The following is a 13,487-nucleotide window of genomic DNA, read 5'->3' on the forward strand; positions in this document are numbered from 1 at the left end:
TGGTTGTTAAGGGAGAAGAATGGTGAGTTTTTCAACTAAATTTAACATAGAAAAACATTCCAAAGTGAATAGCCGTTGGTTAGAGGAGTGGAGACAGCGCAAACAGGAGCTCTACATTTGCTACATGATGATACGGAGAATGGAGGTGAGTTGTGTGTTTTTTTTTTTTCTGGGTTTCCGTCACCCCACTTTCTGATTAGTAACACGTCACATTCAACAGGTGGCGTCTTTGTCCTTGGGGAACACCTCACACGCTAGGTTTTTAGGCCAGCAGATTCCAATATGTTGAACATCCCTGATTTGAGATCAGGAATAACCCGACGTCCATCCAAGCAGACGAGATCACTTTTAACATGCCACACACGGCAGGAATAACTCATAATATTATCTTAACAGCCATCCAGATTATCAGGGGATCCTTAAAATGGTTGGAAGGGAAGGATCAGGGCAGAAATCAGGCTAATTATGTTGCTGTGTGAATCCGGCATTAATTGATTATCCTCACTTGGCTTCACTCACATCCCGCCCCCAACCCCCAACCCTGACTGGTTTTACTCATACCTTTCTGGCCACAATCAGTTTGTCCAAATTAAAAGCCCTCCGACTTCCAACCTTCTTCTGTAAAACATCTGGGGTGCCTCTTGGCTATGTCCTAGGACCCCTGTTCTTCATCATTTACCTTCGTTGCCATTGCAATATCTTCCATGCATTTAACATACGTTGCTACGCAGCTCACACCAAGGTCTACTTATCCAGTAAATCCAATTCTATACACTCATCCCGTTCCCTCACCTCCTGTTTGTCTGGAATTAAATCTTGGTTTACTCCAATCCTAAAATGAAATAGTGATAACATGAAATTCCTTGTTATAGGAACTAAATCCATACTATCCAAAGTAGAGTGGTTTTCTCTCACAATTGACAGATATAAATTCTCCTCCTCACCTGGGTGTCATCCTTGATCGTTCCCTATCATTCACCTCTCACATGCCAAACCAAGTCCACACAGCTTCATTTATAAAGCACTTTAAAACCAGCCACCACTCACCAAAGTGCTGGAAAAAAATTTACTAAAAAATTCAGATTTAAAACTAATAAAATATATGCAAGTTGAAATAAAAATCCAAGTAAAAGTAGCAACATGCATATACAAAGTAAGTAAAAAGAAAATAAAAAAAAGCTATGGATAACTTATATCAATTTGAAAGCCAAACAGAAGAGGTGGGTCTTGAGAACAGATTTAAAAATGGTCTAAAGACCCAACATTAATAATCGGTCTGCATATCATCTTCTACGCAACATTAATCATCTCCATCCTCCCCTTTTCCCTCAATTCACCTCAGTTCTTGCTCACAGCCACAGTATTGATTATTGCAACTCTGCTTTTTTTAGTCTCCCTCAGAAATCCCTCCATAAACTTCAAATGGTCCAGAACTCAGCTGCTTGTATTATCACCTTCTACTTCTTTTACTTCTTCATTTTACCATATCACACCAGTTCCGCAGCAGTTCATCCGGCTCCCACTCAAACCCAAAACTGAATTCAAAACAACGCTTCTGTTTACAGCCACAACCTCACATTAATTGTGGAAATAATCAGTATACTGAACAACTAATCAGGGAACAGCTTTAGGTTTTAAAAGGGAATGATACACAGCAGTAGGAGAGAGGATAGAGACGCCAAAGTGTTTTTCAGGAGATTCCCACCATGCCTAGTGATCTGGAGGTGCACAGATGTGAGGTCCAAAAATAACTTGGATATTTTCCCCTCTCCCTTGGAGCAGGCAAAACTGGACTCTTAGGATTTTTAATCCAGGCTTTAGTTACTTAACATTTCTCTAATTTGCTTTAGATTTTAACCTTTTATTGGTGTGTTGTTTTTTTTATTGCCCTACCTTATTATTGAAATAAAGATTCAAATTTATTTTAGCTCCAGTCTCGATCGTCCTTGTTTGCCAGTTTGGACTGCTTCCACTGATTTTTTTTTAAATAACTTTTGCACCTCTGTGAATCACACAGATTCCCCCTCCAGCAGGATCACATAAATAAATGTAAAGCCACAGCGCTGGAATGGTTTAGACCAAAGTAGATTCATGTGTAAACCAGTCATAACTTCGATTTAATTGAAAACTGGTATTCACAAATGCTCTGAATCAGGTTTCACTGAGCATAATCATTTTTGCTAATAAACATATAATATACAAATTGTACTAGACATGCAAAGCTGGCATAACCCAAAAGGCTTTCTAAAACAAATTGATTAGGTGGGGGCAAAAACAAATGCATGCCACACTTCTTACCCATGTATCATTTAGCCTTCCACTTTCAGTACACTAACAACACAATACACTGCCATTTGCTGTTCAGAAAATGACAAAATAGAGGGGGAAAACACTTTTTCAAGGTACAGGATATATAAACGCTTTCTGTTTCCTTGCTGGGATCCTTAAACCTTATATTCTGTGACCTGCCATTAATTTGGAGAAGCAATTGCACAAGAATTTCTCGTTATTTGTCTCTAGCAGTGTCCTCACTACTGTTACCTCCTGTCATTGCAAAAAAAATACATCTTTGTTTTGCCACTACCCTTTCTCTTTGTTCATGTGCATTAAGCCAATAGTAACCCTTTTCTGTCATCTTTTGCTGTGATGTGTGTGCTTTCTTTTGTGTGCGTGTGTGTTCACACAGCACGATGCCATTATAGAACAACAGTGCTTGAAGGCAATTGAAGGTATGTAACATATATTTGAAGATAAAGCTAGAGCTTTAATAACTCACAGTTTGTCTACTTCATCTCTCCGTCTAAAACTGGACAAGCCGAGTTTCCGGGTGTGACTTACTGGGACCTGTCCATTGACGATGACCTCCTCAGCGAAGCGGACTTTAACAGGATTTGTCTTTAACTTGGCCTTTTTGGCTGCGCTGATGAATGCAGATTTGGGTGACTTTTAGAGAGAAAGAACAAAGGCAAAAAAAAAAACAGAGATTTTAAACAAATATCAGCTCCCGCTTTGAGATGAGCCATAACAATGATTTGGGGAAATAATTTCCTCTTAAAACAGGTTAACTGTTCTTTGAGGTGCTGCAATTAGACAAACACTATATGCGCTAAATTCAGTCTATTCACCATTTACAGTTTAACATCAACCAAGAACATGAGCATGAGAATAACCCTTGTATCACTGAATGAATATATATATATATATATATATATATATATATATATATATATATATAATCTGTAAACAGAAGCAATTACAGGATGGATTATTGCATCTTAACAGTTACTAAGAGGCTGGTATTAAGTACTTGACACATCTGGCACTATAACATTTTATTTTTTTTACCCTTACAATTACAAGAAGATTGTGGTTTAGTACCAAGTTTATTAATTAATATTAAAGTGAGTTATGAGTTTGTGTGTCCTGCCACATAAGGAACTTCAAACAGTACGTATGTCCTCTTTTCTTTGATCACACTCTGATGTTTTTTTTTCTGTTTTTGGAACGAAGCCTTGCATAACACCATTTCCAGTGACTTATTATGTGAACTGTAAACAAAGGCCGCAAAGAGGGTATGCTCCTGGTACTGTGTGTTCACCACCATCTGGTGCTTTGCATCTCTAGGAAATGTTATTGTGGCAGGTTAACACAAGCTTCCAACTCCTAGATAAGAAGGCGATCAAAACTGTTTGACTTTGTTTGAGTTGCTTAAGTTCTAAGTTGACTGAATGGTATAACAGAGTGTCAGCACACACATATGGCGTGATTAATGACTTGCTTTCATAGTGTCAACAAAATAATCACTTCCAAATGTTTAAACTATTGGGATGAATGCAATTTCTCTCAAAGAATAGAAACTCACTGGGTATGGTTGGACAACACTCAGCACTATGGACTCCTTGCAGCTCCTATGAAACAGAAAGAAAAGAAAATGAGTGACGTTACTTTTAAATATATTTTTTTTAATATGAAATGGATGGTCCAAATTTCCTAAACCAGATTGCAACAGAAGAGCATCAGTACACCTAGGGCCCCACACTCACCTACCCAGAAACCTTGACCTCTCTTTTCTGTGGGTTGTGCACCTACTCGGAGGTGATTTACTGTTATCTCTTTTTGGTCTGATCAGCTAAACCCGAGGAAGAAAAGCTTGGCTAGCTGGGCAAGCCCCCACTTCCAGGCCTGGCTCCGGTAGGGTGGCCTGTTTTACCTAATCTAAGCAAGTTAATCCAATATTTCTGGTTTTAGTTCATGAAGGTCTTTGCGTCGTTTTTAAGTTTTTGACACACTCCACGAGAACGGAGAGTTTTTTCCCTTGTAGCTGGGGTTGTAAGTTGTTTTAGCTCTGTCTAGTCATACTGCACGAGACACTCAGCTGCAGAAGTCATCCTCATGTCACTGAAGATGGGGAGTGTCGGGGAGGGGGTCATAGAGAGCTCAGCACGGAGCAGGTGGAGAGTTAAAAGTTGAGGAGCAGACACATAACAGCTCATGGTGTGCCCTGGCCCTATTTGGAAAGACCGGGGGCCTGGAGTGCTACAGGGGTGGGACAGCCCCGCTATGATAATTTATAGATCAAATGCTGCCTACAAGTGAGCGGAAGTGGCATGTTTGACCGCTTAAACCACCAGAGTTGAACGGCGGGTCTGCGTGACTACAGTTCAACAGATGCATGAGAGATTTCCGCTTTTCCAACCTAAACACGGCCATCTAAATCCTGTCCTATAACAGGACAGCAGTCGGACACCCCGTGAAAAAAAGTCCTGCCCAAACATTGTTTCATTGGGTGTTAACTTACCAAATTTGGCAACACAGACAACACTATTGCTTTTTTTTTTTTTAGTTTTTGAGATTTTATTGAGATGTGGGAGTGGTCAGAGAGGCACTGTTCATGCTGAAGCAGAATTAGTTAAAGCAGAAATACAAAGAAAATGTTTTTTGAAAGAGTGTGCCCCCCTGTAACAATGTAATGCCCCCCGCCTCCCCATTAATTTGTTTCTCCAGCCGGGTCTGGATAGATGGCTTAGGGTGAAGTCAAAGGTAATGTGTGTGCTGCTTCAGTTTGTCATTAAATTGTGCTAAAAAGTGATGCTTTCACTTTACCAATCTATCTACTTTCCATTTCTCACCATACCATGAGGTATGGATCAATACTGAAATAATCAGATCCTGAAACCAAGTAGTTAAAATAAGCTTCCTCCTTTGGGTCTCTGGGGTCAACCTTAGAAATGGGTCCACGAACTCATTCATCCAGAGGGAGCACAGGGTCCAGCAAAAATATCAAAAATATTTAGGTGAGGTGGTCTGATCATGTTGCCATCTGGAGCGCTCACGTTGGAGGTTCACAGGGGAAATCTCACAAGGTAGAAAAGCCCAGGGCAGACCCAGAACTCACTGGACACACTTTGTCTCCATACAGGTCTAGGGAGGCATTTGGATCCCTCAAATTGAAAGCATCACTGGGGAGAGAGATGTGTGGATTTTGACCCTGGAGTTACCCCCTGTATCCAATCTAAAATAAGCAGGAGGCAGTGAATGGAGGAAGGATTTAAAAAGAATAGTGTTGTTAATGAAAAAAAAAAAACACTGAAATCTGCAGAAAAGTGCATCTGAGGGAAAATAAGGTCTTCGTTTCAAGTCTTGTCAAGGAAGCACATGGCTTTACATAGAAAATCCATCCAGATCCATGAGATCTGTGAAGCACAGGCCAGATACATACATTCCCTTGTACGGCCTGGCAGAGACTCTGGTGTGTTGGTGATTAATCTAATGAAGAGCTCCAAAACATCCACATCACAGCTAAATCAAACTGGATGGACCAGGTGTATAGAATAATGTGCATACATCCATTCCATTGAAAATACCTCTCCAGAATTATATCAATGAAATACACTACAGTGTCAATGAGCATGCATGAACGATATATATTCATTTGTAGCTGAAGAATGAAAAAAATCTTAACAGAATTATCATCAAGTAGATATTTTTTCTTAGTATTAAATCATCTGCGACAGGTTTGACAGGAGGCAAATGTCTTACCTGACGAGGTCGATAACCCTCTCCCTGGGCGCTGAGCTGACTGGCTCATCATTAATCATGATGATCTCGTCCCCTGGGATCAGTTTGCCTTCTGATGGACCCCCTGCCAAAACATACCAAACAACACGTCAGGCACTTGTGCGGAGGGTTCTCCATTTTCTGAGTGGCCTGTCTTGTGGCCAAAGCTCTAATGAACGCTTACTCATCCAGGGCTGTTAAAATCACTGAATCATCTGCGTAAGTGGGTTTTCCTCCAAGCTACTACATTTTAGGTGGATTTCATCTCGTGATGTGGCTGTGGACTGAATGAGTCAGAGTGTTGTGTGGAAAGCTGAGTGCAGGTGGGTCATTCTCGTTACCTGGAGTGACTGAGCGGACCACCACAGGTTTCTCACTTCCTGCCACGAATCCGAAGCCAAGCACAGGGTCCCGCCTCATCTCCACCTTTCGGGGTGCTGGGGGCACAAACTTGTCTCCTTCCAGACGAACCTCCTCCAGGGAGTTGCTCTGGGAGACGTGACTGAAGGAGGAATAAAAAAAAAATATATATATTTTATAATTTCTGTTATTTTATCACCTCAACCTAAAATATAAAAGATGTTTTGAGTCATTTCAAAGCCTTTATGTTTGCTACATAATTCTATATACTGCAACTGAGTGGAATTAGCATATTCGACCGCTTAAACCACCAGTGTTGAACTGATGGACTGCAGTTCCACAGTTGTGTGACACATTTCCACTTCTCCAACCTAAATGCGGCCATCTAAATCCTGTCCAATCACAGTAGAGTAAGCGGACACCCCTTGGGAAAAAACTTACTTGCCCGACATTGTGTCGAGAACAAGCAGGGAGGGAGACCCTCAGAAACAAAGAACAAAATGTCGACATTCGCTGTGGGAGCGAGACATACTCTCTTGGAGTATGTAGCGGCCTTTAGGCTAACAGGTCTCTCTAAATTGTCCCTAGGCATGAATGTGTGTGTGTGTGTGTGTGTGTGTGTGTGTGTGTGTGTGTGTGTGTGTGTGTGTGTGTGTGTGTGTGTTTGTGGTTGTTCTATGTGTCCCTATCTTGCCCTGTGGTGGACTGGCGACCTGTCCATGGTGTACCCCACGACTCTGCACGGCTAAGTGGGTATAGAAAATGAATGGATTACATGGCAAAAGCATAATTAGTTAAATATTTATTTTATTTCATTATTTCATAATAAGTTTATAAATATATTTTATCTTTCAGCCTTAACCATAACTAAGTCCCTGAGGTCAACACTCTTATAGATAGATTGAACTGCTGTGCAGGTTAATTTATGACATGTTAGAATCTATTCAATGAGCCATATTGATAGATTAAATAATTTCATTGTGCACTGTAACAGAGGTTTACCAATATTTTGTATTTTTTTTTGTGGATATAATGGATTGTTTTTGGCCCTCCAACGGCCTGGAGCTCGTAAATTTATACAGGACTGGCTTGTCATACATGCCAAAGAAAACCATCCTTATCTGGTAAATCATAACATTCATATAGTAAAATTACATATTTCTTAATTACTTATACATTAATTCTTTTCTGAGTTGGAGTCCAAATTTTTGTTTTATTTTCTAATGGTTGATTGAAAACCAAACAATAAACTACAACCTCTCTTCCACAACTTCCCCCAAATCAAGTCTAACTATTATTTAGTTGAAAGTGGGCCCCCACATGAAACTCTTCCAAGGGCCTCACACAACCCCTGGATCAACCCTTCTTGACTTTCTCAAAGATACCTGGTATTACCCAATTCTTCAAACTAAACCTCTATTGTTTTAGACCCTTTATTTCATATAACTTCACCATTGCATTTTGTAAATAACTGCAACACAGACATTCTGTTGAACATTATTATTTTCAGCATTTTAAGCTCATGAGGTGTGCATAACTATACACAAATTTCACATATTGTGTGATATCATTTTTTACACCGTTACTTCTCTCTCTCTGGCTGCAGGAGCAGCAGCAGTGGCAACTCTGCGTGGTGCCAACAGTGTTGGTTAATTAAAGCTCTGGGCAGACAGTGTGTAATTCACAGTTATTCTTAACGCATGTTCTATTCACAGCTAAATACCAACAATTAATCTTTCATGGCACAAAGACACAGTGAGATGTGTCACTTGGGTTTGCAATGTCACAAAAGAGACCGAACGGCAATAACAAGTTTGAAATTGTTAATCAATTGTCAGGCAAAATTGTGAGCAAGGATTTATCTACCTCGCCCCAGAACAAAGGCCATGCCATCTGCCATTACCATGTCAAATGTAGATGGCGAACAGAAATTAAATGAGTTATATAATACAACTCTATGCAGAATAAAATAACTAACATAACCTGTCAATAACTTGGCATTTCAAGAAGCAGGTGATTGTAACTATTATAGCAAGGCAAGCCTAATAAAAATAACAACATAAATGTTGCTCTGCATACATTTTTAACAGTGTGTCATAACATACGGTGGCTGCTTTTAGTTTTATATGTGTAATCTGAGGAGGATCTTTAAATCCTCTTAGAGGAAGTACAAAAAACCCATTACAGTTAATATTTGATTGGATCATCCATCTGACAGAGATATTTCTTTTCCTCAGTTCCAAAAACTGGTTTCTATTACAAATTATAAGTTTTCTATCCCATGCCCCATTTATATTTTATAAGAACTTAATTGAATTGCTGGTTCAGTTTATTTGGTAGTAAATGAGTATTATTTCAAAAGAACTCAGACTCAGAAAAGGACTTTCTGCAGACATTGCAGAAAATATCACTGGCTCATTGATACTGGCAGTGAGTTTCTTTTTCACTTCTTACATTAATTAAGCAAATGCCCCAAAAGTAACCAGTAACTCAAGATGGATCATTACTAACTATGACATATGTTTATTGCAGGATTCCTTCATGTATTAAACTGAAAATGTGTTTTGTTTCATTTAAAAATTAAGACTCGAAGACATTATTGTCATAATCTCTCCTAAGGCTTTAACATATAGTCAAACAATAAAACTCGAATTCTGTCTTTTCTGTTCATAGTGCTTTGCATTGGCAATAATATTAATTTTACTTTTTTTTTGCATAATTATGGAGAAGAAGTAAAATGAGACATAAACTTTTTTTGTCCAAATAAAAAACACTTTCACACATAAGTCCCAGTAATTTACTGGGAACACATTCCTGGGTCGAATAACAATTAGCGCCTTTCACAAATGCAAATTAGTCCTAGTAAATTACCGGGTCAGCTATTTTCACACTTGGATGGAATGGATGTACCTAATGTAACCTACAGGTGGCAGTAATATAAGCAATATAACTTTAACCGGTCAAACCAACCTCTGAAGAAGAATTTACGCTGGAAATTACATCTGTCAAACTGCTGATTAGCCACAACAAACTATGCCTTCGGGACCGGTGGTTCTTACAGTGGTTAGTAGCTTTATGAAAACTACAGAAAAAATACAATTTCAGTACATGTCTCAGTCAGAGAAATGACTTGCAGACATCAGGGGAAGAGCTAAACAATGACTAGAGCATGACCTTGCAGTTAGTCTGCAAAAAAATATGAAGAGGACAGGCGGTTGCGGATGAGGCAACGTAATCACGAAAAAGCGTGCCTTACCCAGGAATACAAACGGCTTTATTCACACAAAAGCTGTCCCGGTAAATTACCGGGTATGATACTAGGTCTTGACCCGTTAAATTGCCAGGTCAGTTTTACCCGGTAAATCAGTTCTGGCATTATTCACCCATAACCCTGACCCAGCAAATTACCAGTACATTACTGGGTAAAGTTGTGAGTGTGAAAGTGGGTTAATATGATATGAATGAACGCAACCACTTTTCACTGAGAGTACAGCTGCAAGTCTCGATCTGCTTTGCACATCAGAGTGTAAAAATTGTTCAGTCTTCTTTATAAAATAGTTCAAGCTCATTCAGATTGAATGGGAAGCATCTATGAACATCAATCCATCCAATCTCTCATCAATTTTAACCAGGCTCCCTGTTTGTGTTAAAGTACAGTTTCCCACATCATGAAGCTGCTACCACTATGTTTAGCTGTGGATGTGATGTGTTAAATTTCAGCCGCACAGAGTTTTTAATGGAGACCAAAATAGTTAAACCCTGGTCCTTCTCTGACCAGATCACATTGTTTCACATATTTGCTCGGCCCGCCTGGCTTGCCCATGGCAAACCGTAAATGTGATTTTCTTTGCCTTTCTTTCAACAGTGACTTACTTTTTGCCACTCTTCTGTAAAGGTCAGATTTTAGGACACCACAACTTATAGTTGTTTTGTCATCAAAGTGTCTCACCTGAGGTGTGAATCTCCTGGGTTTTTGCTGCTTCTCTAAACATCTGGCTTATCTGGCTTGCAAGTTTACGTGGTTTACAGTTGTGCCATGATGTTCTATTTTTCGATGGTTTTATTTCTCTCCCTTTTCTCTCCTCTTGCTCTATCACCTTTTCTCCTTTTTTTCTCTTCTACCTCCATGCTTCAGTGGCTATTTAACTTGAAATATCCCTTGCATAAAATCTAATAAAGCTTTTTGCGTATATAAATCAAGCGGAGCACTATGGCGAAAGCAGTAAGGCTCCGGTTGTCAAAATAAAATGTGTTGGGCTCTTTTTGGCATTAAGACAACAATTCTTATTGCTTCATTGCCAGACAGGACACTATTTAAAAAAAAATAATTTGGATGATTGATTTCAAAGTGATCTGCAAGATTCTAAAATCTTGTTATCTTGATTTGTGATGAACAACAATCCCCGATATTAGAAGCTTACTCAACCAGTAATGTATGGAAATCTAGGGCCACATAAATACACTGAATACTTGGGCCACAATACACTAGCAAAAGTCAAAGATTTTCATTTCTACATTTTTAAAAGCCATTCAAAGATTCAAAGGTAAAATTATGCAACAACAAATAGAAAAAAACTGCTGCTATTTCAAGGGCATTTATTTACCTGTTGTACCTGACTAAAGGGGATACTCTACACAACCTTTATTCACTAGTATTCACAGATTTGAAAAGACTGGAAGTTCACACAAACAGACGGATTTCAGCAGATTTTTGTGTCACTAATAAAGGACTGGGGATCACACACTTAATTGCACCTGCTAAGGGATCACATACTACAGGATTAGTCAAACTACTTAAAACCAACTGAACACATCAAAGTCTCACAAAAGCAACAGTTTGAAGAAAAAAAACAACTATATTTCTGTTACACTCTTCCATAAAATTAAAAAGTCTTAAAAAAATTATGAAAACTTTAAATTGATGTAAATACTTACAGGAGCAATAAGCAAAATGTTACCACTATGTGAGCTGTTGAGCACTGGCTGTAGACCAAAACAAGATGCTCAGAGTCAAAGTGCAGCTACATATGCTCTCAAAGTGGTCTTGAGGTTAATGTGAATTCTCTTTATTATTTTCACTTTCCTTATCTGACAACTTCTTTGCCAAACACTGTTTTTTTGGTAAAATTGGGTATGTGTGTAGGTGGACGGATATTTGTAGCCGGTTCACATTGTCTGTAACGCAGCAGGTCTCTTTGTAGCTCTTGTTTATCGTCACCTCTTTTATAACCCAAATAAGTGACTTCACGGCCAAAAACAAGCCCAAAAAACTGCGACCTGCTGCTCACGAAATTTACAATTGACTTCAGAAAAATAAGCTCGCGTATAATGAGCAGACATGGCAACCCTGCTCTGGTGGTGGCATTTTATGGGCAGGGAGGGACTGAGCCGTGAGCGGCAGCTGTTCACATGGACGTACATGAACACGTGGCTGGGCCCAGCTATGTAAACAGGAAACTGAAGAACAATAAAGAGAGATGGTGTGTGACGTCTTACCATATTCCATATAAAAAGATATCTTTAGTTCTTCACATTCCTATTTTTTAGTTTTATTTCTGTCTAAAACAATGAATTATTGCTTCTTTTTCCTTTAAAGTTTATCCTACAAGTGAATATGGTTTTGAAAGTTGACTTTTTTTGTGCTCATGTCAAAATTTGGAACAATTATCTTTTTCCAAGTGAGGTCGTTTGGGACGTTTAGGTCGTGTTGGCTTTAATCTTTAAAAAATATATATATTTCTAACTTAGCAGACAACAATATGATGTTTGTGCTGGATTGCACAAATTAACATTTTTAATATGTGGTAATTAAATGTAGTCTATTTAGAAAATGTTTTATTCAGAAACACCATAATTACTTAACAGTTTGTAATATGCCGACGGTTGTTTGGTGTTTATAATTTAGTACAGAGAAAAAAAAAATCAGTTTACAGCTTGTGGCCAATCCCAGCATTTATTTCTCAACTGGCTGTTAGCAGCACATGTTTTCAGCTGGATCAGTGAGCTGCTCACACAACCTGCCTGCGACTCCAGAAATTCAGACACTTGCAAGACTGCAACTTAGGCAGGGTCGGTTCCCCTCACACACTTGCGGACTCTAGTCTTCACTCCATCTCACACTAAGAGATTTTTGTGCCGATTCGCCCTGCTGACTGATTGCAGTCAATGCAGACTGATCCAGGCTGTGCCTGATTGGGAATCGAGGGTAAAATCAGGCAAAAAACGATGAATTGTGTCCTCAACCTTGTTTGAGGACACAAACAAGGTTTTGTTTATTCTATAAAATTAGGTGAAAGTATTTAATTGACTGTACACTGTAAATATCTTATGTTTATGATAAATGGGATTTCAGCCATGTCTGTTGCCAATGAGGTGCATTGCTTTTTATATTTATTCTATTCCCAGCATTCTGCAGCCCATGTTTTTGCAATATGTACAAAATGTGGGGTTCCTTTTTCCTTTTTGCTGAAATAAGCAAATACTTTTCGGGAAAAAGAGGAAGAATAAATAGTATAAATAGCAAGTATAAATACCAACTAGTCAGAATCAAGTTCACCTTTACATACAACACACAGTTTGGCTTCAGATTTTCAGGACTTAGGACAGTTTTTTTACTCCACAAGTACATCTTTTCTATACATGTTGTGTATCTTTAGTTTTCCCCCCTTTTTCCCTGCACAGAGATTTCCACATCAGAGCCATGTCTGTTTTTATTGCAGCACTGCCTGAGGGCCTAAAGATCACAGCCATTCTGTGCAGAAGTTCAGCTTCACGCCAACATGTCATTTCTTTGTTTCATGCAATCCTTTAATTCAGTTATTTACTCTAAAGAATGAAACAACCAAAGCATTTGCAATTATAAAGCATTATAAATGCTTGTTATTCTTTAATTGTTCATGTTTTGACGCTTCAGAGAGGGACATATTTAGTAGGAAAAGGAATTAGTTTGTTGTCAAAGTGAAAACTCTTTTCAAACAAAAGTCTCTAGGCATGATGGTGCTCTACAGTGTTAGTAGGAGGCTGGGAGACTATAGCTGACAAAATGAAGCTTGGTAAAAAAATAATGAGCC

The 13,487-nt window shown here is 38.9% G+C and overlaps 1 protein-coding gene across 3 annotated transcripts in view; it reads right to left on the reverse strand.

Moving 5' to 3' along the window:
• Positions 1 to 13,487, reverse strand: part of frmpd4 (FERM and PDZ domain containing 4) — a 66,070-nt gene that overhangs the window by 22,238 nt on the left and 30,345 nt on the right. For all 3 annotated transcript variants that reach the window (XM_036139231.1, XM_012873257.3, XM_021321844.2), the window contains exons 3-6: positions 6,399 to 6,559; positions 6,040 to 6,142; positions 3,863 to 3,908; positions 2,839 to 2,943 (exon numbers count right to left, since the gene is read on the reverse strand). In XM_036139231.1, the coding sequence (XP_035995124.1) occupies positions 2,839 to 2,943; positions 3,863 to 3,908; positions 6,040 to 6,142; positions 6,399 to 6,559 (415 nt within the window). The remainder of the gene's footprint in view (positions 1 to 2,838; positions 2,944 to 3,862; positions 3,909 to 6,039; positions 6,143 to 6,398; positions 6,560 to 13,487) is intronic.

The sequence above is a fragment of the Fundulus heteroclitus genome, chromosome 7 (genome assembly GCF_011125445.2).
Source record: "Fundulus heteroclitus isolate FHET01 chromosome 7, MU-UCD_Fhet_4.1, whole genome shotgun sequence".
Lineage (NCBI taxonomy): Eukaryota > Metazoa > Chordata > Actinopteri > Cyprinodontiformes > Fundulidae > Fundulus > Fundulus heteroclitus.